Source organism: Castor canadensis, chromosome 5 (assembly GCF_047511655.1).
Source record: "Castor canadensis chromosome 5, mCasCan1.hap1v2, whole genome shotgun sequence".
Classification (NCBI taxonomy): Eukaryota; Metazoa; Chordata; class Mammalia; order Rodentia; family Castoridae; genus Castor; species Castor canadensis.
The window spans coordinates 136,095,225-136,123,087 of NC_133390.1; the positions used below are offsets into that span (position 1 = coordinate 136,095,225).

The 27,863-nt window shown below is 35.9% G+C and overlaps 1 protein-coding gene across 3 annotated transcripts in view; it reads right to left on the reverse strand.

Moving 5' to 3' along the window:
- Xrn2 (5'-3' exoribonuclease 2) overlaps positions 1-27,863 on the reverse strand; it is a 71,809-nt gene that overhangs the window by 25,873 nt on the left and 18,073 nt on the right. The window contains exons 9-24 of one of the 3 annotated variants that reach the window (XM_020184673.2): positions 27,648-27,805; positions 26,275-26,349; positions 26,054-26,187; positions 25,892-25,949; positions 25,701-25,808; positions 21,379-21,423; positions 18,958-19,089; positions 15,200-15,318; positions 12,063-12,198; positions 10,233-10,340; positions 10,054-10,143; positions 8,689-8,761; positions 4,801-4,884; positions 3,616-3,713; positions 2,864-2,943; positions 1,562-1,618 (exon numbers count right to left, since the gene is read on the reverse strand). In XM_020184673.2, coding sequence (XP_020040262.2) covers positions 1,562-1,618; positions 2,864-2,943; positions 3,616-3,713; positions 4,801-4,884; positions 8,689-8,761; positions 10,054-10,143; positions 10,233-10,340; positions 12,063-12,198; positions 15,200-15,318; positions 18,958-19,089; positions 21,379-21,423; positions 25,701-25,808; positions 25,892-25,949; positions 26,054-26,187; positions 26,275-26,349; positions 27,648-27,805 — 1,555 coding nt within the window. Of the gene's footprint in view, positions 1-1,561; positions 1,619-2,863; positions 2,944-3,615; positions 3,714-4,800; positions 4,885-8,688; positions 8,762-10,053; positions 10,162-10,232; positions 10,341-12,062; positions 12,199-15,199; positions 15,319-18,957; positions 19,090-21,378; positions 21,424-25,700; positions 25,809-25,891; positions 25,950-26,053; positions 26,188-26,274; positions 26,350-27,647; positions 27,806-27,863 lie in introns of all 3 variants that reach the window. The other 2 variants (XM_074074224.1, XM_074074225.1) reach the window with 2 other exon arrangements.

Sequence of the window (27,863 nt, forward strand, 5' to 3'; positions counted from 1 at the left end):
CAAACTCAACTTAAGGAAACAACTGGATGCATCCAAATAGAGAGGAAGCACCTGACTAGTAACCGTAGCAAGTGTGAGGCCCTGAGTTCAAGCCCCAGTACCACAAAAAATTTCTACCCCAAATAGAGAGAGGAAAAAAATGACAGGAGCCAATCTGAGGCTCTGCATTTTTAGATTTTCATTTATAAAGCAGACACTGGGATGCACAATAAGCCCTGAAACAAACACAGAAAACACTGCATTGCAACACCCTGGATCTTGGTTTCAGCATTGCCCCTCAGAAAAAAACAAAATAAAAGCTAATACTGGTCTTTCACAAATCTTTAGGATATTAGCTAAAAATTTTTTTTATTTTCAAATTAGTTTTCAATACACACTTGAATATGCACCTGGATCTGGAATTTGTCTTGTAGATTTAATAAACAGTGAGTACCAAATATTAAAGGCCCCCTCAGGCTCAGAAACAACCAGCCAGCAACATCATCATCATCCAAACAAAGACTACAGGACTTGTCCATTAATTCTGCAACTCTCCTCTGGGCAAGCTTCTCTATCCTAATTAGAAAGTTAAGTAGAATTAACTATTTCTAGGGGCTAGGCAGTAAGACCCTTGAAAAGATGCAGAAAAACTGAGGAACACAAGCAAAAAATGTGAGAATACAAAAGAACTGGCAGAATTAACTGGCCAATGTGAGCCAGAGACCCCATGGTTACTACTACACAGTGTCCACGCTGAATGTGTCACAGCCAGATTGTTTGTGATGGGCTTAACAGTATGGCTTCAAAGTCTGTACTCCACACTTAACAAAGACAAAGCATCAGGACAAATTATGTCTAAAAATAAACAATTACGTGCAACAATAAATGAAAGCAACTAATCTGGGAAGATTTTCCCAACTCAATAGTTTTTTTTTTTAAGTAAACCCTTTCTAGAATGGCAATTAGTTACTATCTAAATCCATTAACAACATGAAATAAACACACTTATATTTCACAATGAGAAATCTAAGTAAAATCTATTTTCTGAGAGGAAGAAAAGTTATAAAAATGGGTGGGAAAGGAAGACTAAAACATATTACATAATATTTTTGGTTTTAAACTCTGTAGGGCCACAATTATAAAATATAATTAAATAATGTTATGATACAGTAAAGCAGTGTGAGCCACAAGGGTGTAAAGATCTATTTCCAGGGGTAGTAATGACCCCATCATTGTATGCACATATGAATAAAGGAAATTAAAAAAAAAAAGATCTATTTGCTCTGATATGGCAAACTACTTCAAACTCCAACTTTCTACCTCCCACTTTCCTAATCCAGGAAGAATTAGAGGTTGTCAGGGGAAACCAGAAAACAGATAACCATGTTATTAGATCAATAGCCTTAACAATATACATAATTTAGAGTCAAGAGGCTCTGCTCTGAGGTCTGCAACACAGGGACTCTCAAAGCATTGGTAGAATAACAACTGCCATTTCCTTGTAAATCAGAGATCGTTTAAAATTTATTTGTAAATTCTGAGCTGTGAGCTAGATAAATGCTATGAATTTTGGAAAACTTACCTGATTGCAGTGTTCTGTGTCAGATCCCGTAACATGGGAACAGGAGAACATACTATTCTAAAGGAAAACAAGAGAAGAAACATCTGTTTCTAAATGTTAAGCTTTCAATAGAAGTAAGATGCTGCTATGTTTGCTAGGCTCTAGAAAAATCATTAAAGTGCACTAACAAAAACAAAACATGACCGACTTCCTTGTTTAGCATCTCATAAACAGAAAACAATTATAGGCAAAGGGCTTATGTCACAATTAACAAAACAAACAAATAAAAATAAATATAAAAAACCTTCCCCCCAATCTGGAAAAGAAAGGAAATGGATTAACCAATAAAAACAGAACTGATTCCTCAGAAATCAGAAAAGCCAAATGATTAATAATTAACCATAAGATATTTAGCCTTATTAGCAATTAGAGAAACTCAACTATAAACTACAAGAAGCCAATAAGCACCCAGCAGATTGACAAAAATTAAAGCTGTGACAATGTCCCAAGGGTTTGCTAGAACACAGAACAAGATCTCTCACAAACTGCTAATATGATTGTAATATAATGTAACCACTTTGAAAAACATCCAATATTTATCTACAAAAGAAGAAGATACACAAACATTATGACCACCAATTCCATTTGTGAGTATGTACCCATGAGTAGCAGCTCCCAAACTCTGGTCTCTGAACCATTTTACACTCTTAAAATGGAGAACCTCAAAGAACTTTTGTTTATGTTGACTGTCAATGTTTGCCTATTAAAAATTAAAACTAAAAAATTTTTAAAATACCAAATCAAAAGCAAACCTATTGTGTGGTAATATAAATGCATTTTAATGAATAAAAGCTATACTTTATAAAGCAAAGCAAAGAAAAATGAGAAAAGTATCACTGTTTTTACATTTTTGATACAGTAAAGATCTGGCTTAGTATCTTACAACTAGATTTTCTTCTTTGCTTCTGATTCCACCTCTTCAGACATTATATTACATCATCCTCTGAAAACTCCAATGTGCACTCAAGAAAGAAACAGTGAGAAAAGCCAGTAACACCATAATATCAGTAATATTATAAAAATAGTTTTGACCATGTGAGTGCCCTGAAGAGTTTTAGGGACGCCAAGAAATCCCCACACAAGTTAACATGGCTGGTATATATTGATGAGCTAGACTTTGAATCCAAGCCTTTTTTAGTTCAGCATGGTTGTGCTTTACATATAATCTTCTCATCATTACTAGGAAACAAAACATTAGACAAATGAAAAATGCTAACTAAATTTCCTTCCACTTGCTTTGATTATAAATAAATGGATGCTTACTGATCTGGAAGAATGGCTTCTTCATCCAAAGAAAATTTTCCTTGAATCCCATGACACAATTCAGGGGGTACATCTACCGGCTGTGAAAAAATGTATTACTGATTACCTATGGAAGATCATGTACACTTACATTCATAGGAATATTATCTTAAGAGCCAAAAGGTGGAAATTACCCAAGTCTCTATCAACAGATAAATAGATAAACAAAACATGCTATATACACATTAATAGCAAATTGTTCAGTCATAAAAGAAATGAAGTTTTGGCACATGCCACACCACAAATTCTAAGTGGCTCACACATGTAATCCTAGCTTCTCAGGAGGCAGAGATCAGGAGGATCGTGGTTCAAAGCCAGCCTGGGTAAATGGTTTGTGAGTCCTATCTCAAAAACATCCTTCCCAAAAAGGGGGTGGTGGAGTGGCTCAAGGGGTAGGCCCTGAGTTCAAGTCCCAGTACCAGAAAAAAAAAAAAAGCATTGTAAGTGAAATAAGCCAGACACAAAGGACAAATATTGTTTGATTCCACTTACATACAGTACCAAGAATAGGCAAATTCAGAGACAGAAAGCACCATGTCTAATGGGTACAGAATTTCTGTATGGGTAGATAAAAAAAGTTCAAGACATAGTGAAGATGGCTGCATAAAACCACGAACATACTTATTGTCACAGAATTTTACTAAAAAAATCTACACACACACACACACACACACACACACACACATATACACACATACATGCATACACCATACCTCTGTGGAACCAGTTTGGTATAGCTCTAAAATGAAGTCGTGGAGTGGGTGATGTTTCCCCACAAACAAGACATCCCCTCCGAGGCTGTTTCTTCTGTCTGAGGAGAAAGTAATGAATGAATAAGACCACACATCAAGCAGTTATATCTGTAAGAAACATTTTTAGGGGAATACAACAAAGGCATGCATCTATATTTTAAAACTTAATTTTAGTATGAATTTTATGAAAAATAGTTTAAAAGCAGTACGATTAAATGTAGGATGGCATGTCTCCATGGAAGAAAAATATTCTGACGACAAAGTTCAAAAGACCAGTGACTATCAAAAGAGGTATCACTGAAAGATAAATATATTACAAGATAAAGGATAAGGTTTTCTTATTTATGAAGTGCTCAATTTCTTAATATAAGAAAAAAAATTCCCTAAGGAATTTTATAAAGACAGCTGACAGAAAACTTGTTTCTTACACTTATATTATTATTAAGTAACTTTCTCAGAGATAACCATTACAATTTCCTTCCCCATCAAAATTTATTGTAAAATGCTGCTTTTTATGTAAAATAACATTTTAAGTTAGCACTCAAAAAGAACAAATGCTTGTTTCACCCTAATCTTTCAAGCAAAGTTAAATTTGGGGACAACAGAAAGTAAATGGCAGGTAGAGGAAATGAATGATGCCCCCCAAGCTGGGAACACCATGTAAGAATCAAAAAGTCAAAGGAGCCAGGTGCTGGTGGCTCATGCCTGTAATCCTTAGCTACTCAGGAGACAGAGATCTGGAGGATTGTGGTTTGAAGCTAGCCAGGGCAAACGGTTCATGAGACCCGATCTCAACAAACCCTTCACAGACACACACAGACACACACACACACATACACACACAAAAGAGGGCTGATGGAGTGGCTCAAGGCGAAGACCCTGAGTGAAGCCTCAGTAGTGCTAAAAAAAGGTCAAAGGAAATTCTTGCATTCTTGCAATGTCACTTTTGAGTACTACTCAAATTACAGATCATAGAAGAAAAGTTAACATTAAAAGTAAATTACTCACTAGAAGTAAAATCAGTGATTTATACCCCCTTTAGGAAAAACCTGACCAATGAGATGGGAAAAAAAGTTGAATTTTACACAAAAATGTGAAGTTTATGTTACACACTTAATGCTGACTAAGTGGCAGTATAATTCTTACTCTCTTCCGGAGTGAGGTCTGGGTAGACTTCTTCTAGGGCAGCTCGCAGCCTTCGCTCATCCACAAACGGCAACAGAGCAACACCTGGGGAAACCAAAAAATATACACCTCCCAGCTTTTAGATCACCTCATTCCAACTTATTATCCAATTTTCCAAACACTTCTAGTAGACAATCACTGTTGATATTAAGACATTTTGTAACTGAACTCCATCTTGCAATTTAGCCAAAACTTAGATGCAAATATTTTTGTATGTGGGGGTAGAAGAAAAAAATCTCCACATTTTTCATACTTAAAATGGCTCATTTGGAAAATCATGTTTTTGAGTCTTTGTAGTGATATGTTTTCAGTGAAACGAAAAAGTGGCCACATGGCCACCAATCTATAGTCTTGCCTTACTCATTAAAATGTCCTCAAACAAGCTGGCTATCTTCCTAGGCCTTGTTTCTTTTGTAAAAATAAGATCATTCAAATAAAATACTAAGAAGTTTGATTCAACTAGAATCCATGGAAAAGTCTCTTCTAGCTCCAAAATTCCATAGTACTCTGTTTATACTTTATGGCCTACTAACTAATTTATACACAAAAATTCTCAAGAGACTTGCTTAAATAACTTAGGGGTGAAGAACAGAACAGGATATTTATGTGAAGGCTGAAAATGATCATCTAGAGTATGCTATAATTAAGGTGATTACTTTATTTGGACCTATACACATCATTTTCAAGGAACTTTATCACTAATACAATACCTGTTACTAGAAAAACAAAGATGTCAAGGCATAAATATATTTTGCTATTATACACCAGAAACAGTAGTTTGGTTAATTAAAACAAATCACAAGTTTAAATGCTAAGTAGAACAAAATCATTTTGAAACTACTGTCATTCAAAACTGCATTTGAAAATTATAAGACTTCCAAAGTTGCCATTAATTATTTACTACTGTATTTTTCAAATAAGAAAATATTTAAATCTTACTACTTAGTAAGCTAGAATTTTTTAAGTTAAAAAGAAACTAAGAGCCAGGAGCCGATGGCTCATGCCTGTAATCCTAGCTACTCTGGAGGCAGAGATCAGGAGGATAGTGGTTTGAAGTCAGCCCAGGCATATAGTTCAAGAAAGAGACCCTATCTCGAAAAAAATCCTTCACCAAAAAAAAGGGTCTGGTGTAGTGGCTCAAGGTGCAGACCCTAAGTTGAAAGGGAAAAGGAAAGGAAGAAAGAAAGAAAGGAAGAAAGAAAGACACTAAGTTCTAGTATGAATTTTTAAGAGTCTAAAAGAAGTGATGTAAAAAATATTAGTATTTATCATTGAGTCAGGCTATTTCAATTACGTAAATACTTCCATGGAAACTAGGGAGTTGCTCAAGTTATTTTAGTCATATAATTAGGATAAATGAGAAATTACAACATCTAGCTTTCATTTTTCTGTCTATTAGATTTAGAATCTAAAATAAATTATCTGCGACTTTCCTACAATATTAACCTCAGAAGCTGAATCTCATAAATAAGCAACTTGCAGTGCTACTAATAGCAATAAAATTATTAACCAATAAAATCAATCTTGCTGACCAGGATAGAAAAGAATGCTTTACTTCCAGAGATGCTACAAATTGTGCTTCAGTGTGATGATAGTAAAAATAAGAACAGCAGCTACTGATCTCTGAACCCTTAAAATGTTCCATGAATTACCTCACTTAACCCCCTTGATCATCCAAAGACAGTTAGGTTAGGTTCGGGTAAACAGTAGCTTCAAATGTGAGCTCTACAGTCACACTCTTACGGGTTCAGATCTTGGCTCTGTCATTGTGACTTTGATCAAATTGCTTAAATTCTCTGTTCATATATAAAATATACAGCCATCAAAACTACTATGCTGCTGGGAGCAGTAATCCTAACTACTCAAGAGCATTGCAGTTGGAAGCCAGCACCGGGCAAAGAGTTTGTGAGGTCCTGTCTCCAAAAAATCCTATCACAAAAAAGGGCTGGCAGAGTGGCTCAAGTGGTAGAATGCCTGCCTAGAAGCGTGAGGCCCTGAGTTCAAACCCTAGTGACACAAAAAAAATAACAATAATAAATGAAAACTACTGTGGTTTAGGGGCTGGAGGTATGGCTCAATCAGCAGAGCACCTGCTCTGCAATTGTAATGCCTTGAGTTCAAAACTCCCAGTCCCACCAAACAAACAAAAAGCCAAACTACTATGCTATATATACTAGGCAAACTTTACAAAACCACAATATTGGTATGAATTAAATGTAATGTTGATAACTATACACATTCAAAAATGTGGAAAAACTACCCAGCTATATTTTACCTTCCTATCATTTTAAGATGTACTCAACTCAGAAAGAACTTAAAAAGTACTGTATTATGACTATAATTACTAAGTTTTTAAAATATTTATGGGAGAATAATTATATTTCCTAATAGTACTAAATTTTAGCTCAAAAACTTTTTTGTTATAGAACCTAAGTGAAAGTATTAATATACAATATGTAAAAGACAAAAATGTTAAAGATCAAATTTTAAATGTATAATGAAATACATATGGATTCTAAAGCCAAAACAATCCTGAGCAAGAATAAAATTGGGAGTTACAATTTCTGACAACATAACTTACTATAAAGCTACAGTATTAAGATAGTAGAGTACTGGCATAAGGACAGACATAAAATAATGAAATAGATTAGAGAGCCAGAAATAAACATACATATATGACCAACTGATTTGCAACAAGAGAGCCAAGATCACTCAAGGGGAAAAGGTTTTCTCAACAATTGATACAAAGAAAATAATTGATGAATAAGTATTTCATAAAACCAAGCAAGGACTTCATTATTTATTTATTTAACAAACACATCAATGTATTTACTCATTAATGTACTATTTTTGCATTACTACCCCCCATTTTTCTGTGCTTCCTCTCTCTTTAATCAGAACAGCTCCACAAAGCTCCTTTGAAAGTTATCTAGGACTCAAATCCATTTCCATATGATAAAATATGACTGCAGCATGCGACACTTCGTGTAACTCCAATCAGTGGGGTGCATTTCCCACTACTGTTCCATTAAGTAGTATGAAATTACTTCTATATGTACACCAAAAACCAACCTTAAAACCTCTTAAAATAGTAATTTTTCCAATTTGTAAATTATTGTTATTTATGCCCTTCTGGCTCATGATTCTCTTTAATTCATTTTACTGGTTGGTCATCCTCACAACAGGGAATAATCAGGAGAAAAGTGAAAACATAGTTTTATCAGATGTGCTTACTATCCTAGAAAAACCTATGGTGGAAGAACAGGTTAAAATGATTTGCCAAAAGGAGATCTGGTGTGAAACAACAGCTGGCTTACTGGTTCTCTGCAAGGGAGATTTCTTTAGCATATTTGACATTCAATCACCACCATTTGTTGAATGGTGAATAGCACCACAAATTTAGTACTAATCTTATACTACCATTTCTATAAAATCTGTTAATAAAAGGAATAAGAAAAACAGGTAATGACCAATGCCAAGTATTTAACTAAAAGTTTCCAGTATATTTTTCACAAGTTTCCATGGAGTATGAGTAAATCTCTGTGTGGATATGACCGTATTTCTTTCTCAGCAACTTTGAAAGGTGATACAAACCACTGATTGAATGGGACAAGTGTCACCGATTAATCCCAAGGAGACAAAAGCAATAATTACTAATGTATTTCAACCCAAGTTACTATTTATCAGAATGCTACTATTAAAATTATTAATCATTGCTAACTGGTGAGATGGACAACAAATATAAATGTTTTACATATAATTCTGTAAATACTGTTTCTTCTCATAAGTCATGGCTGCTCACTTTTATCTAAAATTTTTAACAAAAAAGGAATAATGTCTAAATTTTACCTTGCCATGCATATTTCTTCCCATTTAAATCAATAGCAAAATCTTCAGGGTAGAAGTCAATTATACTAGAATCCTGTATCAAGGAGAAAAGTAAAGAATCAAAACAACAGGCACACAGCTCTGTTACCAAGAATTTGATATGACTGCAGTTCAATTTATTAGGCCTGATGAGGAAATAAGGTAAATTTCTTTTAAAAACTGTCAAGGGGGTTGAAAAAATGTTGAGATATGAAGTCATTAATTGTGGATGGGTAGATGTAGTAAAACAAAATGAATAATATTATTTATTTACATATTTATTTTTGTGGTACTGGAGTTTGTGTTCAGGACCTTGCATTTGCAAGCACTCTATCATTTGAGCCATGCCCCCATCCCTTTTTACATTTTTAGTTTGTTTTCCAGATAGGGTCTTGCTTTTTGCTTGGGTCAGACTCAGACAGTGATCCTTCTACTTTCCTATCTATGGCTTCCCACATAGCTGGGAACACACACCCCACGTTCAACTTATATAGAGATGGGGGTCTTGATAATTTTTTGCCTGGGATCGTCTCAAATTTCAATCCTTCTGATCTCTACTTCCCTGGTATTACAGGTATGAGTCATACCTGTCCACTATTTATCTTTTAAATAAAATTGTTAAAGCAGGCATGGAGGCTCACACCTGTAATCCTAGCTACTTGGGAGGGAGAGATCAGAGTAATTGAGGTTTGAAGACAACCCATGCAAAAAGTTAGCAAGACCTCATCTCAATCATACGCTGGGCATAGTGGAATGTGCCTGTTTCCAGCTATGCAGGAAACACAAATAGGAAGATCATGGCTGGTCCAGGCAAAACAGGAGAGCCTATCTAAAACCTAACAACAAAAACATGCAAAAAGTGCTAGGGGCATGGCTCAAGTGGTAGATAGGTGACCTAGCAAGCGTGAGGCCCTGACTTCAAACCCCCGTACCACTTAAAAAAAAAGAAAAGTAATTTTAGAACTGATAATTGTGGGCCACAGGCAGTAAAGAGTTTCAATTACTGTAATAATTCCTATTTCCTGGCTGGGTTTCACTTTTTTCAGTTACCACACAAAACAAGCTCAAAGGTGATTTTAGGCAAGCCATACTTTTGAGCTCTAGAAGCCATTATACATGAATAGAACAAATAAAAAAGACTTGAGGGTAGTCTGTAAAGAAATCAATTTTATTTATTAGGTAAGATACTTAGAGCAAAAGAAACCCAGAATAAAAAGCATATATATACAGAAAGAACTCAAATAACTTTGTTTCTGTACTTCAGTATTTTACTATGAGATGTGACTAATGTATTAAAATAAAAGACAAAAACCTAGCCACCAACCCACTTAAAATACTAAGACTCACAGGATCACTCATGAGCTTCCGCCATGTTGGAGGTAGAAAGTTACCACTTGCCGCAGGAAAAACTCCCATAAGTTGTTCTAGTGGCTTAAACTGCAAGAAAGAAAAAAGCTAAAGACCCACAAATTATTATCTAATCCAAATTTCTATTTATTTCATCCACTCTAACTAATGAAGCTTACCGGTTTTGTACCTTTCTCAAAATCAGAAGGCATGTCTGCAATACCTTCAAAGTCTGAAGCAAATGGTGCATAATGGAATGGGTAATACCACTTCCAGGAAGCACAGCCCTATAATCATTAAAAACAACAAAAACCTATGTTAATAATGGACACAGTAAAAAAAAAAAAAAAAAAAAAAAAAAAACACCACTACTGACCTATAATATTCTATTTATAAAACATGACTTCTGGTATACAGTCCCCTGTATTAAGTTTTTTCCAGGAGTCCTTAAAATATTTTCAATTAAATATGAACTTTCTGTTCCTTATCAGTGGTACCTTGACTTGAAAAATACTGGAAAACATCTTTAGTAGTTAGCACTACTGATTCACAAACACAAATATACTAGATGACATTCTGCAACTCTAGAGCTGCCTGTTACCAAATAAAACCAAGAGCAGCTACAGTCGGCATTTACTGAGAAAGATGATGACTGAGGACATCATTGGAACAGCGGTTGGGTGTTAAACAGCCAAATGTTTAATTTTACAATTCACATTATTACATTTTCATGTGGTAACTTTTTTTGAACTACAAAAAATCTGAGTAAACATAACAAAAAAGACAACAAAAACAAGTTATGAGAAAGACATGCCTTCTGACCTCTTTTGAATCTGTACTTTAAAATCTCAAAAGTAGTAGTAAAACATGAAAGTAGGATATTTTATAGCCAGTACTTAGTACATTATGTTTATTATCTACTTACCAAATAACTATCTCTCCCCAGTCACACAAAGCTTAACTTGGTTTGCTTTCTGAGCATGGAACCAGCTATTATACAGTGTTATAATCCTTAGTATGTCTACCTAATCTCTCACCAATGTGACGCAAAAATGTTTAAGCCAAATGCCAATCAGTTTAATTAGAACTCACTTTGTGCAGTATCATTACATTATGGAAGAGATGTTACTATTAAAATTCCTTTCAAATTCTTATTTGGTATCTTCCAGGTTTTGTCCTTTGCTCAATTATTTATTGACTGCCAATTAATCACCCAGTTATTTCAATGTTCTGCTTCAAAAAAACAAAAACACTGTGGGGTACTGGTGACTCATGCGTGTAATCCTAGCTACTCAAGACGCAGAAATCAGGAGGATTACAGTTTCAAGCCAACCCAGGGCAAACAGTTCAAGAGACTCTTTCTTGAAAATAGTCATCACAAAGAAGGGCTGGTGAAGTGGCTCAAGATGTAGGACTTGAGTGCAAACCCAGTACCACAAAACAAAAAACAAACAAAAAACCACACTAAATCTTAAGCATATTAAAAGACAAAATTTAGTCAACCATACTACTTGATGTTGAAAATCCTTTAACACAACAAAAGCTAGCTTCATTCATATATTAATACCTAAGGAGCTTCCAAGTCTACAAATATTATTTATGGAAACAAATTTCCTTTTTAATAGAAACGTTAAAAAAATTAAGCTGGGTTTTATTTCAGGATATTCAATATTACGTCGTCTCCTTTTTTTTTTTTTCTAAAGTGGGACTGGGGTTTGAATTCAGGGCTTCGCACTTGCCAAGCAGGCACCCTATTGCTTGAGCCATACCTCCAGTTCACTTTCGCTCTGGCTATTTTTGGAGATAGGGTCTCTCAAAAGAGCTATTTGCCTGGGCTAGTCTCAAAGCTCTGGCCTCCCAATCTCAGCCTCCCAAGTAGCTAGGACTACACGTGTGAGCCACTAGCAACTGACAATATTACACATTATTGAATATAACTCAATTATACTAATTCCAGAATCTCTGTAAAATGATTAGCTAGAGAATTAGAGGAAAAGAGCTTTTTGTACCTGGTAATAATATCGAAGAACCCAGCAAAGTCCTTCAACATAAGATTGTACCACCTTACGACGGAATTTCTCATCAGCTGCATCGACATCAAATTTATTCTTGTAGTACCGTTGCTTCCAACCAGCTTCCCATAACCTAAAAACCAGGCAAAGCCAGGTTATGTTGAATACACTGGCTGTAGCATATTGTCTACTGATTTATATCCCAAAATCAACTGTATTTAATATCCAGGAGAAATAGGAAGGAATTGAATAGTAATGCTAACATAGATTTCATTTAATTATTTCTAAAAAGTCCATTTCATAGGATTTATAAACTTAAAGACAGTCAAACATCAAAAAGCCTAAAAACTGATTGTGGTAAGACCATCACAAAACTACATTTTAAAAAAAAGAGCATAATCATTTGTTAAGTACATATAGAACACGTGTTTGCTCCAATTTTAACACTGCTGTACATGTTTTGTTTTGATTTTTTTAATGTGCAACAACTCTAAACTCTTTTTTGGCAATGCTGGGGTTTGAACCCAGGGCCTTTTGCTTGCTAGGCAGGCACACTTGAGCCTCACTTTTAGCCATTAGAAATGACTTTTTAAAGCTGGGCGTTGTAGTGTACCCCTACAATCGCATGCATGTGGGAGATTGAGGCAGGAGATCAAGAGTTCAAGGCCAGCCTAGGCTACATAGTAAGACACTATCTCAAAAAACTGTTGGGAACCAAAAACCACAGTCTGACAAGGTCACTGTAGCTTAGCAGCATTCCAACAAGGTCGGAATCTGCAGGTGCACCATGTCTCTATCACGGTGGGAAGGAACGCTAAATGGTTTCCCTTGACTGAAAAGAAATTTATACTTAGTCAAGGACACTGGCAGTAAGAATGCAGGGTGGTCAAAACAGAAAGGCTGTAACTAGGTCAGAGTATTTTTGATGTTTAAGTCTCTTCCTCTTTTATATAAAGCTTGCTGAGAAAAATAAAGTTTAGCTAGTTGGTCATCAGCCTTCTGGTCCTCTCAATTATGTGTCTTGTCTGTTCATTCCTATCTTGAGCCCTTTGCAGGTTTAAGAACCTTGCAATCCTGGCAAAAAACAAAGAAAAAAATCCCTAGATTTTAATAATTAAATACTGAAGACATTTTATATAATTCAAGTTCATTTTGTTAAAACTATACAAAGAAGGTCAAGTAACTTACTTTTTTAAAAAAGTTAATTATTCTAAATGTAAAAAATTGGCTTACAAATAATGCAGGAACCAAGGAGAAATTATGTGTATACCTGCTCTATCCTTGCTTGTACTTCATCCAGCTTTCAGCTAAGAACTGTTGATGTATTAAAGGAAGGGGACTGATATATAGAGAGGTACACATTCTACACCACTATATTCTCTCCCTCTGTGTATGTGCTTTTGTCTGTGTCTATCTGCCTGTCTGTCTGTCTGTCTCTCTCTCTCTCTCTCTCTCTCCCCCTCCCCTTCATGTATGTACTGGTAAAACCCAGTACATGTCAACTACTCCACCGATTATCATTAATCACTGAAAATACAGTGTGAGGAACCACATTTTCACCTAAAGTGTATGCTTTTTTAAGCATCTATTTTCATTCTCTAAAAGACTTAAATATTTCATTCAAAGAACATGAGAAAGACAAAGAATGCTTTAAGTGTATCAGGACCGATCAAGAACATCATGATAATTCTCCATTAATGGTTCTTTTCAACATGTGCCAGATTTCATATTAATTGTAGTCATGTTTCTGAATACACCATTATCAGTTTTAATCCCTGCCTCCCCCACACACACAGTAAGGATTTATAGAATTAGGAGAAACAGCCTCTATCCATAACATAGATTGTCACTGTTTTAAAACAAAATATTGATGAAATGAATACTAAGAGTGCCAAGCATTTCTTGGTAGAAGCAGTTCTACCTTGATTATTCTAGGTACCACGATTAAACAATAAAATATAAACAAATCAAGTTACATATTAAACTACTAAATAAACAAAGCAAAAGCATGCTCTAAGAGGGAATCCAGCCTTACAGAAGTACAGATAGAAACTAAATGTAGATCAGGTGTTTGATCACAGGCCTACATGTGGATTTGACATCAAAGGACATTAGAAAAATGCAGAACCATTAGGACACTTGTGCAGTTTCTAATCCTAAACACAAACCATACTTTCCATATCCTACAAAAGGAGCATGAGCTATATAGGCTACCACTGTCTAACTCTGAGAAATATCATTTTCTAAATCTCCCTCGCCACCCAGGACTGAGGATGAAACCCAGAATCTTACACATTCTAGGCAAGCACTCTGACACTAAGCATCATCCCCAATCCTTGGTTTGAGACAGGCTCTCTGTAGCTCACGCTGGCCTCTTAACTCTCAATCCTCCTGCCTTCTGTTTCCCTAGTACCAAGATTATAGATGTGTACTACCACAACTAGCTCTTAAATTCTTAATGACCAAAAAATTTTAGATTGTTGGCCTTTTGCACTACGAGCCCAGACTTAATTATATAAGACGCTACTAATTTTACTGCATAATGATCCCAAACTTCTGGATCAATTTAAAAAAAAAAAATCTATAAATTTCACACATACAGCTAAAAGGAAATTCCTCATCATGAAATGAAATGGTGCATGTGCAAGTTTGTGAGGTTTTTTTTTAAATTCATATTTATTTCTTAGAATGATTTTTGCAAATTTCATTTTGAGGAAGAACCTTTTCAGTCAAAAAGATGAAAGCAAGCTACCTTACTGTCCAAGTGTAACTGAACTTTCTAGGCTGAGCAGCTTGAAAATTTAATCTCTAAACAGTAACATTCAGATCACATCATCAGAGCTAAACACCTCGTGTTAGCATTGTGATCTAGTGCCTGGTCTCAGAGGGGAAAGTGGCTTGGAAGATGAAAACCTGCACGCATACTAATCTAGATACTTGGGCCTAACAGCTATAGCTTACGCATCTCACTGGAATTTATACTGACTATTCTAACCCTCCACATTAATTACTGGTGGATAAAAAGATCACAGGCAAGCATCTGATGGCACTGCTGCTCTAAGCTAAATAGCATTAATTAGACCACATGTATTTCAGCAATTTGCTAACAGAGTGCTACCAAAAAATGGCTTCACCTGACGTTATCCTCTGGCTCTGGTTCACTGTCACTGTCTTCTGCTTTTCTCTTAATTCCTCCTATTGGAGATGGAGAGCCATCAGATGTGAAACTTGTATTAGGAGATACTGAAGGACTCTGCAGACAATTATGACATTATAGAAGGATTTCGTTATACATTTCACATAAGAAAGTACATCCAACTTCCATTACCTACCATGCTTCATGGGATACTTTTTTTTTTTTTAAAGCTAGTAATAAATATGGTAAGTATATTTAGAAAGTACAGACTAATCTTGCCCCATTCCACCCTTCCTCCCCAAAGAGTAATATATACCAAGCTTCTTATGCTTAAGCCCCAAAGATTTAACATTATTAAGAGAAAACTTGCTTCAGAAGAAAGAAGAAAATTTTAATTTTATACATATTTTTAAATTGTAGGACTTGAATTTTGTTTCCCTTTGGTGGTTTCCTCATGATTTTTATCACAATCATTTTCCACTTATTAAATAGTAAAGTTCTTAAAAGAAAAAAAAGGCAAAGCTATAAGGCAAACATACACATAATATATAAACATATATGTGTAATAATACAAAAATAATGATAGATATAAAAGTCAATGCCAGTGAGAACATATTCAGATAATAAGTGTTCCACCAAGTACAACCATTCTACAAAGCAACAGCTTAACAAGGGTGTGCCAAATAACGATTAAAATTGTTTTACATGTACTATTTTAAAATTCAATGTATAAGCCAGGCACCAGTGGCTCACATCTGTAATCCTAACTTCTTGGGAGGCTGAGATCAGGAGGATGGTGTTTCAAGGCCAGCCTGGGCAAATAGTTCTCAAGACCCCATCTTCAAAATAACCAGAGTAAAATGGACTGGAGGTGTGGTTCAAGCAAGTAGAGTGCCGACTTTGAAACACAAAGCCCTGAGTTCAAACCCTAGTTCCACCCACCCACACACAAAAAAATCCAATGTATAAATAAAATGTATTAGTCACCTTAGAAAAAAGATTTTTATTAATATTGCAAAGACTTGGAGGACACTTTAGATTAGCTTCCCTTTGCGCAAAATTCAATTAACAAAACGGGGCCTAAGATATTCTATATTTAATTTAAAAATTAAAGGAAAATCTTCTGCGACTTTAGTGAAGTTAAATGGCCCAATGACCAAAACAGTAAGTGGCAGAGAACATTTTCACAGTAGAGTTTTCCTTCTTTTATTCACAGCCTTTCAGATATTTCAAGTAAAGTGAATATCTTAAAATTGAGAGCTCACAAGGCTATTTTAATGATACTATAAAACCTTAGCATGAAGCCAGTTCAACCATAAGCCAAGTTAAAACAAAGCAATGTTATATCTCACATACAACTTAAAGCATCTTCCTTTTGAAAATGTATACTGTTAATTTTCTTCAAGATAGTGTACACCCAATACAGTCAAAAAAAAAAAAAAACATTAGCTCAGAAAGGCACTGTTGGACTTACAAAATGAGGCAGGTTATTTTCACTCAGATAATCAGTCTGAAATACAAGTCCAACTGTTACTGGATGCATGGGCTGGCAACTTAGCCTTTGTGAGTCTCATCTTAAAATGGGATGATAATGTTCTATCTCTCTAGAGGTTACTGCAAGGAATAAATGAAGTAGTATCTGCAAAAGATTATTAACTAGCCTGCCGCTTGCCTGACACATATAGTTTGGTTAGCTAATCAGTAAATAAATCATCACTATTACTATTAAAACCTTACACTAATGCACTTGATTAAAATATAAGGGTAATACCTTTATCAACAGTCTAAGTACAAAGAAGTTCTATACGTTCTCAAATTGATTCTTGACTTACAAGATATAATCTCCATATTTAGATTTTAAAAATAATACATTTTTAAGAAAAAAAAGAAGCTGTTTGCCATTTAATGCTAAATCTGTGCTACCTTGCCTCAACCAATAAGTGTATTCTTTTCTGAACATACCACATTCACACAAATTCAAACAAATTTCTTTTTAAAATGCTGTTTTATAATTACACAAATCCTATTAAGAAGATGGCCTCAGTTATAATTCAGAATGTAAACTTTAAAGCCACATATGAGGAAATGAAGCTATCTAGTAAAATGTTAACAATGCTGACCATCAACGGAAGTACTAGAGACTACTACTATGCCCAACACCTCAGAAAAAATAAAATTGCAAATTTCTGTAACTTTAAAGTTCCCTTTAAATGAACTGATAATTTGGCTTCGTGATTTGAGTTCACATTCTAAAAGTGAAAATTCCACTACGCAGACTCTAATTCCATACCTCTTCAATACAGAAATAATTACGTTAAGAGGGATTAAGATGGGATAAAATAAGCAACCTAATTACTGATCTTCTCATTCCTTCTCCCATAGGAAACAATTATTGATCACCAGTCTAGTCCTACAGATCTAATCCTATGGAGAATGAATATTGGAATCTTTCTCCAAACAATTACAATTGGCAAAGTTTAAACGTACACACCTCACTGAGATTAAGAAAAAAGCACTCTATCTTCAACGGGTATTTGAGAAAATCAGTCACTCTCAGTTCTGCTCTGCAGGTATGCAGTCATATAATCTTGAATAGGGGATATCAGCTTTTATGTTCTACTCAGCTATCTCACTGCAACCTCTTTTCCTTGACCCACCATGTCCTACTCTATTGGCGAGATAAAAGAACAAAACTCAAACAGAACAACAAATACAACAGAAATCCAGGTTGCTTCTCTCAAGAGATGCAAAACTTTACTTCTCAAATTCCAAATTTAAAATCCTAAAACTTCTAGGCGTGATTTGTATGAATACAAGTTGAATCAGTGTTCTGATATAGCAAAAATTCCACATGCATAGTTGCCCTGTAATAACAGATATAAGCATCAACAGGAAAACTATCAGAGTAATAAAATTTAAATATCCAAACTGATGCAATTTCCTTGGATATAGCATAGCAAAAGTGTACAAAACTGAACCTTCCATATCCTTCCTTCTTCTACTGTAACTGTCTCTTCCCTCACACCTGGTGCTCATGGCCATTGCTATTATAACAGAAAGCTGGTAGACCAAGGTCAGCTTGGCTGACTGGCTAGATTTTTTTCCCCACTGCGGGTTAGATTACAAAGCAAGGAGGGAGACACATAGCAAATCCATTCAGGTCTTGCATTTACAAACAGGAAGCAACAAGAGTTTGGACAGTGAGGGATACCTTAAAATATTTATTTGGAATTATTCCATGCCTGAATTGGAATTGGAATTGAATCGGAATTGGAGTATTTGGGCAGTGAAGAGTACCTGCTTTTGATAGCCTAAAGAATACTATTTTGCAAAATGCCTATAACAGATCCCTAAGAAGAAAGGTAACTAGGGGAGCAAAATATGCCCTCCTCTCTTGCCTCAGCTGTGAGACACTGGGATACCCCAGTCATGCTTCTAGCATCATCTACCATCCAGTTCTTTGAGGCAAGGGAAAGCACTATGTACCATGTGCATCACAGGAACACTGCAGCCACTTAAGATTTCTTTATAATCTTATGTACTGATTATCCCACATACTTTTCTTTCACATCATTTAGGTATTTCACCTTGATAAAGATGGATTTAATAAAGTTAAAAATACCTCAAGGCAAAAAAAATTGAAAAAAACTATAAAACAAAACAACTCCAGGCTAAGTGATAAAATTCAGACACGCAACTCCAAGAGGAATCTAATGTTCATTAACTCTTCAATGCACATAAAATTGAGCTACTTACAGAATTGTTCTGCATCCTCATTTCATAGGCTGCTTGTCTGGGATTACTGGTTACTTGAGAACCTGGTGAATTTCTTGCACCCAAGGCATGAGGGGTTAATATTCCACTAGGAGTGAAAGCTGGTTGATCTCTCTAACATAAAGGAAAATAAATGTAGAAATTAAAATTAAATCAGAACAACACAGTTAGAGGACAGGAAGAAAAGTGGGCAATGGAACAGAGTACTTATTTTAAGTGTTAAACTACTGAACTCACTAAAAGACCAAACAGATTTCCATTTAACATTATAGTCAAACTACAGTTTGACTTGAAAGCTATATAGTCTGTAATATTTAATAGCTCTACTTAAAAGTATATACAATATACTGTTCTAACATATAGAATCAATTTAAGTCTCATATTGCTAGCCCACTATTTGTTTACAATTTTCAAAACATTCAAAACACAAAGTCAGACAAAGAAAATAATGTAATAATAAAGGTAAAAAAGAAAATGTCAGAGCTGGTGGAGTGGCTTAAGCGGCAGTGTTTGCCTAACAAGTGTGAGGCCCTGAGTTCAATCCTCAGTACTGCTTTAAAAAAAAAAAAGTCAAACGTGATTTACACTTAGGAAAAACAACTTTTATTTACCCATAACCTTGCTAAGATTTAACTCTATTTCCAATTAATGAGAGCTGTAATTATAGCTGTAACAGGTAATATTCATGGCTGACTGATAAAACAGATACTGACTAAAAGAAAGTAATAATATATAAAGTAGAAGTCAAATATGCCCCTCCTATTCAAAGTAGTTTTGAACCTACGCAACAAGCAACTCAACTATTCTCATTTCTAGTTTCCTGAAATTGCTCAACTCTAATGAAAGGCAGTCCCTAAACTCCACAACTTTGTAAATCCAGTTGAGAAGACAAGAAAAACAAAAACAAAAGAAGTTAAATGACTATAAAGCATTATGCAATTAAGTACAAAAACATGTATCACAGCAGGAAGCAGAAGAGTTAAGAGAAAGGATTGTTCACTCTATAGTACTAGAAGCAAAACCAACAAGAAAGGCCTTTTTGGCAAGGCATGATGTGAGTGAGTGGCAAGACAGGAATCCATTTGGAAGTAGTGAGGCAGGATAGATAGATGAGACAGGGAAATTTAAATTAATAAATATTAATATTTAATTAATAAATTAAGGTCTAAGTCATTAGACTCAGGCAGTAAAAACTAAAAAACAAACAGCAGCAAGCTTCCCTCCCATCACCCTCTCTTAGACTTTAGGTTACAAAGACAGACAGACACAGAAAGGCTATCTGCATCTGCCTTCCCCTTTGAGACCAAGAAGCTGCAGGGCTCAGTGAAGGGATTAAAAACAGAAAGAATGAAAAGCATACCTTGCAAAAGGAAGTCCTAAAGTTCACCTATTGTTGCCAAGCTTTAAAATAAGAAACAGCACCCATCTAGCCACCCAGAACCACTGTCTAATGATTGTGGCTGTTAAAGGACTTGACATGTGTTCTCCAACTCAGAAAGTATGAAGGTCACAGGTAAGAACCATCATTTTGAGTCTTTACTCCTGTTTCCTGCAGTTGGGAGTAGGAAGTATTTCTCCCTTTCTTCTCCCACTTCTCCCTACTACATCCTTGCTAAAACTTTCTCCTGTCACGAGACACCTTGAAATGCTTTTCACATGAGGAAACCTGGAAACTAAGAGAACCCCCCCGCCCTTGCCATCCCTCATCCAATGACAGTAACAAATGATGGCAATATTGAGTCAGCACAGACATGTGTATGAGAAGGATATAAGCTGGACAGCTCGAAGGAAACCACAGCAGAGTACTTTGAGCACCAAACTAAGGTAGAACTGGATTCTGAAGGGATTAATGTCAGAGATGATTTCAGAGAATGGTAACCTCAAAGTTTAGCGTATCATGCTCTAAAAGATTAACCTGACAAAGATGTACTCGTAACTTACAAGAGAATACAGAATTGACTGCTTTTATTACAAAAACAGTACCTGACTATTCTTAATTAACTAGGTGTCATTCCTGCCCATCAAGTACATCCCCGACTCCATAGCTGAGAAACAGTTTCTTTAAAAAATGACTCCAGGCCAGGTGCTGGTGGCTCATGTCTGTTATTCTAGCTACTCAAGAGACAGAGAAGGCAAAGCTAGCTCAGGCAAATAGTTCTGGAGACCCTATCTCAAAAATACCCAACACAAAAAGGGTTGGAGGAATGACTCAAGTGGTAGAGTGCAGGCATTGAGGCCCTGAGTTCAAACCCCAGAACCACTACCAAAAAAAAAAAAAAATTAATTAACAATAATAAAAAAAGCCAGTATCCTTTTACTGAATAAGGAATAAAGTTACTATAAAGAATACCTTATTCAAAAATTGCATCTATTGGTAATCTCATGAAATTAATTAAAACTCACCTTCATTCTCTTTCTTTTTTCTTTCTGTCGTCTTCTAAAACTGTCCTAAAAGTATAAAATCCACATAGTCTGTCAAATAATTACACAAAAAATGTCAGAGTTAAACATTACCAGGAATGATTCAGGAAACCATTTAAGTGTTAAAGGAAGATGCCAACAACCTAGGTACATGATTAAACAAGGCAATGGACTATATGTTCAAAGTGCTGCTTATAAGAACTTTAGATCAGAAGAAAGACTGAATTTAAATACAATTGTTTTTTCTTTTTTCTTTTTTTGACATTTCAGGAAAATGCAAGTGCTATGCCATAGACCTTGGTTTTACCCTGGACAGCTGTCAATGTGGAGAAGATACAAATGAATAAGAAAACAATTCTCAAGTTTTAGCTGAATGTAGTTAATAAATAAGATAATCATTTTTTTAAATAATCTACAAGACAATTTAATAGACTGTTAGATTATTAAGGATTTGATAGTTTTCCTAACTGTAGCTTCTGAATAGCACAACAGAAAAAAGAAGTGGGATTCTGTAAACACTAACTCCTAGTTTCCAAAAAGACCATCAATAGACAAAAGAAAGGAAAGCATTGCTTATTCTAGTCCAATTTAGTTCGTATTAGAGTCAGTCCAAACTGATTCTTTCCATCCACTCATTTTCAAGGGGAAAATGATTTCAACTGGACAGGACTTTTGAGTTGATCTTGCTTCCCACTAATTCTGGGTCATGCCAAGGTCCCCTCAGCCCACTCTCTAGTTTCCCTGGGTATCACTGCTCTGTGAGGAAAGGGGTTGAACACTGGATACACAAAGGTACATAAGTGGAGCACAGGTGACCCAACTATTTTACTACCTATGATGTAGAAACCACTATGGATTTTGTTGTTGCTGTCTGTACGTTTTACAGTGCTAGGGATAAAACCCAGGGCTTTGTGCAGGCTAGGCAAGTACTCTACCAACTGAACTACACTCTTAGCCCCCACTGATGTCTTTAATTATGCTTTGTCCCAACCTCTTCAATGAAATGTCTCTTATCTAGGTCATCAATGATTTGTAGATTGTGAAATCTATTAGTCTACTTTCAGTTCTTGTCTACATAATTCTTTCTTCAAATCATTCTTGTCACTTGGCTTCCAGAACACTGTACTAACTGTGCTTTCCTCCCTCCCTCCTGCTTATGCTTTACCTAATGCACCAACTTCTTAATACAGTGTTTTTCCCTTGGGCCCAGAACTTCCACATCTTTACTTTTCTCCTCCCATGGGAGTGATCATTTGGTCTCCTGGCTTTACACACTATCTTGTATGCTGATAACTTTCCAAGCAAGACCTCTCTCCAATCAACATTTCCATCTGGGTACCTCAAACTTAACGTGTCTAAAATGGATGTCCCACCCCCACCTTAAGCTCTCCCTCCAGATTTTCTCTTAAGGGTGCTCAGAATATTATCCAGCTTCTTAAAGAGCCTTGGAGTCACTTTTGACACCTTCTTTTCTATCACACTTTAACTTTAATCCATTAACCAACCCCATTGGTTTTACTGTCAAAACATGTTTAGTACCTCTATGTCTCCACTGCCACCAACTGGACTTCCCAGGGTTGCTGCAAAAAAGCAGTGACCCTTCTTTGGGCTTACCACTTCCACCTTTGCCTCCATACAGGTAGTCAACATATGGCAGCATGATCCTTTTATAACATATGTCAGTTCTTGTCACTTTCCTACTAAAAACCCTCAATGAAACACAATGAAAGTTAAAATCCTTACAAGTGCCTGGTCATTCTTCTGACCTCATCTGTACTACCATCCTTGGACCTCCCCCTGCTCCTATCATACCACTCCTTACTGTTCTGTGAACATACAGGGTTTGCTCCTGGTACAGAGCCTTGCCACTGGCTATTCTCTTGTTTTGCAGTGCTCTTCCTTCAAACATGTGCATGGCACACTCAAAATCCCTCAGCTCTTTATTCAAAGTCATCTGTCAATGAGGCCTTCTCTGGTTACCTTTTCTAGAACTGCAACTCCCTCATTACCACCTTCCCAGATGCTTCCTCGCTGCTTTATCTTCATTGCACTTACCGCCTCTACCACATTACAAGATTTACTTGGTTATTGTGTTCATTGTCCATCTCCCCCAGCTTGTTGCTATATCACTAGCACTCAGAACACTGGCACATGTTGAATACATATTTTTAAGATAAAAACCAACCATCAAAGCTCCTATAATAAATAGCAACATACTTCTGGCCTAACTGTTCAATTTTAACAAAAAATATTGATGTGTTTCTTTCCAAGTCTGTTGTGGTCTATTACATAATTACTTAATAAGAGTTAATAGTCATACATTAGCTGACCAGCATATGGAAGGTTTGGCTCTTACCAATCTTTCATCTTTTTTTTAGTGATATGAGCTCCTCTGGAAATCTGTCAAAAGCCATGGACACACTTTTTACAAAAGTGTGTTTTTACAAAAGTGTGTACTCTAAGAAACTTTCACAGTGAATTTCTGAGGGTTTCTCCTGATGCCCAGCCATGCTGAATGACCATGATATGACTTCAGGGACACCAAAAAAGATCAAAGCTTTAAAATGCCCTCTTCACCAGATCAGTTAGAAACCATATTAATTAAATCTAAAACACTACATTAGCTATCAAATCCCATACTTTCCCCTCTAATGTTAAATTATCATCAATATTAAATGGTATAGTCTGGAAAAGTCACATATATGGGCTGTTCTAACATAGTTTTCATAGCAAGTAGCAATACAACAGTATGCAGTTTTCTGGAAAGCAAAAACGGCAGTAAGTCAAGTGAAACCACTATAATTGTTGAAGACTGAATTAAAAATGGCTGCTCCAATAGACTGTTTTTTTTTTTTGTCTTTTATTTTTTTGGTCCTGGAATTGAACCCAGGGCCCCATGCATGCTAGGCAAGCATTCTACCACTGAACTACATCCCCAGCCCTCCAGTAGACATTTGATATTCCCAAAGCTAGTTCTATAATTTGAATTTTATGTGTGAAAACTCTTGCTGTCACAGAAAGACTACCTAGTATTGAAAGCTTTTGAAAATGTTCACAGTCGACTCACTGTGTTACATAAAATGATAACCAAAGTGCTAAAAATAAGATCACTAGAGTTACAGTAACAAGAAAGAAAATCTTGTCTTTAGGACAAGATTAGGACATTAGCAATGCACCATTATAATTATACTGCTATTTGCTCAAAATATCCATATGACTTCTTATAAAATCAGCTAACGAAAGGATAGTTATCAATCTAAAAAGCTACTATCTGCTCATTTTGCCCAATCTGGACCTCCCCTGCTACTCCCTTCAATGGCCCTCCAGGCTGCTATCCTGTACTCCCACCAGCTCCCCAAAGCCTCCCGCTCTTGGTCATGAATTGATCATCTCACTTTGGCCCCTCAGGCAGCACCAATGGCTTCTCCTCTCTTTAGGGATTTCCTTTCACCTTTCTAGAACTGGTTTCTCTTTCTCCTTAATGATTCATGTTTTCTGAGGTCTCTGTGGGTGGCACTTTCACTCCATACAAGCTCCCAAAGAATTCTAAGTTCCCATTCACAGCTATAAGTACCTCCCATAACTAAGGTTTTCAAAGCTCTTTTTCAATACTTTTCTCTTCTCAGGTAACCTATAATCCCTAAACTTAACATCTCCAATTCCTACTTCGTCCCTGCCCTAAGTCCCTCCACCCCCCAGTGCTTGCTAACTCAGTGTGTGGCATCAGCAAATTCCTAACTGCCCAAGCCAGAAACCAGGACTTTTTCCTGAGTACTCACTCACCACATATAAACAACCTCAAAGTGCCTTTTTATCTTAGTTCCTTCTTTTTATGTTTCAATTTCTTACTTAAGAGCTGCAGGCAACCTTCTACAGATTCAACATTCTTCCAACCCTTTGTCCCAGCTGAAGCAATCAAACCCAAACTCCTACATTCAATTCCTAGGTCTTAAACTGTCTTCTAGAGCATACATACTCCTTATAAAACATAACAGCCACTGGCTCAATGTCAGCATTCTTCTAGGCTTAGAACCCTCATTTCATATTCTTTTGGTTAGACAGGTGCTTGGATTTATATCCTAATTAAAATTATGAAGGAGGAAAAATTACAATGTAACTCAAATGGTGTGCAATACAGTTCCACAGAGAAAGCAATCAAAGCACCGATGCTCACAATTACATTAGTGTTGATACACTACAATGATAGTTTCACATACTCAAAGAGGTTAAAAGTACAATCACAGGATCATCACAGCCTATTAGAGACAGGGGCAATTTTAGCTACTGCAATAGAAACACTTTACCTCATCATCCTTTCTCTTTTTAAAAATGCTATCCTCAACTTCACCAACTGCTAACATGATCATCTGTACTCTTTGCAGATTGACATAACCACTTTCTGTAAGGTAACCCTGTAAGTGATAAAATACATGTAAAATGATCTTCTTAGAAAAGCAAACACTTCTGTTTTGAAATTATTCAAGAGTCAACTTACCCCAGTTTTGTGTACCACGTTTTTGTATATGTTAACCAAGCGGTCAATTGCACCTTCCCTGACACCAGGAGACAAATATTATGCATTAGGACCAGTAGACTCTGTAAAGAAAGCTAAAACAGTATTTGTAGGGGGGGAGGGAAATCATATGAATGCACATACCTAATCTCTAATGATGGCAAGTGAGGAAGAAAGTCATTTCCTACAAAGAAGCACATAAACACCCAGTCATCAATGCTCCTCTCCACATCGAATGTAAATGGTAGGCTGGCCATGGTGAGTTCTCTTTCCAAATACTATAACCAAAAAAGAATACTACCATTAATGCTATTAAAAGGGACTCAGATTTAGGATTGTTAACTCCAATAACTACTGATACTTACCTCACGAAGAACATTCAGCCGGAGGAAGATAAACTCTCCTTCTGCACAAGGAAGACTATCTGCAAGTTCATCATGCTGCAAGAATAGGAGTGGAGATTAAACAAGTCTAGTCTAAATCCTGTAATTTTTTTTCCATCCAAGAAAATTTAAGGATTTTCTAAAGCAAGATTCATTTAATGTTAACTAGTACTAAGATTTAAAAAGCTCACCAAACCATTCTAAAATAAAAATTATCTATAAATCCAATCACACCTAGACTAAGGATCAGCAATTATTTTCTCTGAAGGACCAGAAAGTAAATATTTAAGCCTTTGGGGGACACATATAGTCTCTGTTGCATAATCTTTCATGTCTTTTTTTTTTTTTTTTTTAAACAACCCTTTGAAAACATAAAAATCACTCTTAGCTCATGGGTCAAGTCTAGAGGATTGTTAGTTTGTCAACTCATGACCTACACCCAACTGATGCTAATATTTTGATGTACACTTTTAGTCCCTTCTTAATGAATACGTATGAAAAGATACATGTATATACTATTGCGTATCTGAAGTCATCTTACATTTCTTATCTGTTTTCTATTTTTCCTCTTTATACCATATTCATAAAATAGAAACCTACTTAAAGGCAACTGTATATAACCAAATGAACCCAAAATGCTAGAAACTGGGACTAACTTAAAAAGTACCAAGAAGTTTTAACATTATTTGATTTGTAATTTGAAACAACTTCTAAAAAGGGTATGTAACAGGCAGTATTAACTATGAGAACTTACCTCATGCAGACATAGCTTATGTTAGAAAAAACAAAGTGTAACAAATAAGTGTGTGCATGCTTTTGAATACACATTTATTTTAAAGGGCTTTTAAAAGGTCAGGCACAGTGGCTCAAGCCTATAATCCTAGCTACTTGGGAGGCAGAGAAAGGGAGGATCATGGTTCAAGGTCAGCCTGGACAAAAAGTTCATGAAACCCCATCTCAACCAATAAAAGCTGGGCATGGTGGTACACACCTGTCATTCCAGCTATGGGGAAAGCATAAACAGGAGGATCACGATCCAGGGCAGCCTGAGTTTAAGGCAAGGCCCTATCTGAAAAATAACCAAGCAAAAATAGCTAGGGTCACAGCTCAAGTGGAAAAACGCCTGCCTAGCAAGCATGAAGCCCTGAATTCATTCCCCAAGTACTACTCCACACTCCCCAAAAAGATACTTTAAAAGACACATCTCGAAGGGGTGGCATTTTAAGAATGAGGCAGCTGGAATATACTTAGTGCATACTCAAAAACAGTTAAAATAGTGTATTTTGTGTTATGTATATTTTACCATAATGAATTTTTTCCCCCAAGTGAGGCAACTACCATCTTAAAGTTCTTACCTTTCCCTTCTTTTCTCTTGGCAAACCTTCACAATCCTTGACTTCATGTCCAAATTGATTACAAAGACCACACGGTTTGGGTTTGTTTGGTTTAAATTCTTCTCGAATAATGGTAAAGTTGGGTTCGTGTGTAGCGAGGCCAAGCATAATGAGATCAGCTACGAATCAATAAGAATAAAAACAATGAACAATGAGAGCATCCTTACCATAGCAGAA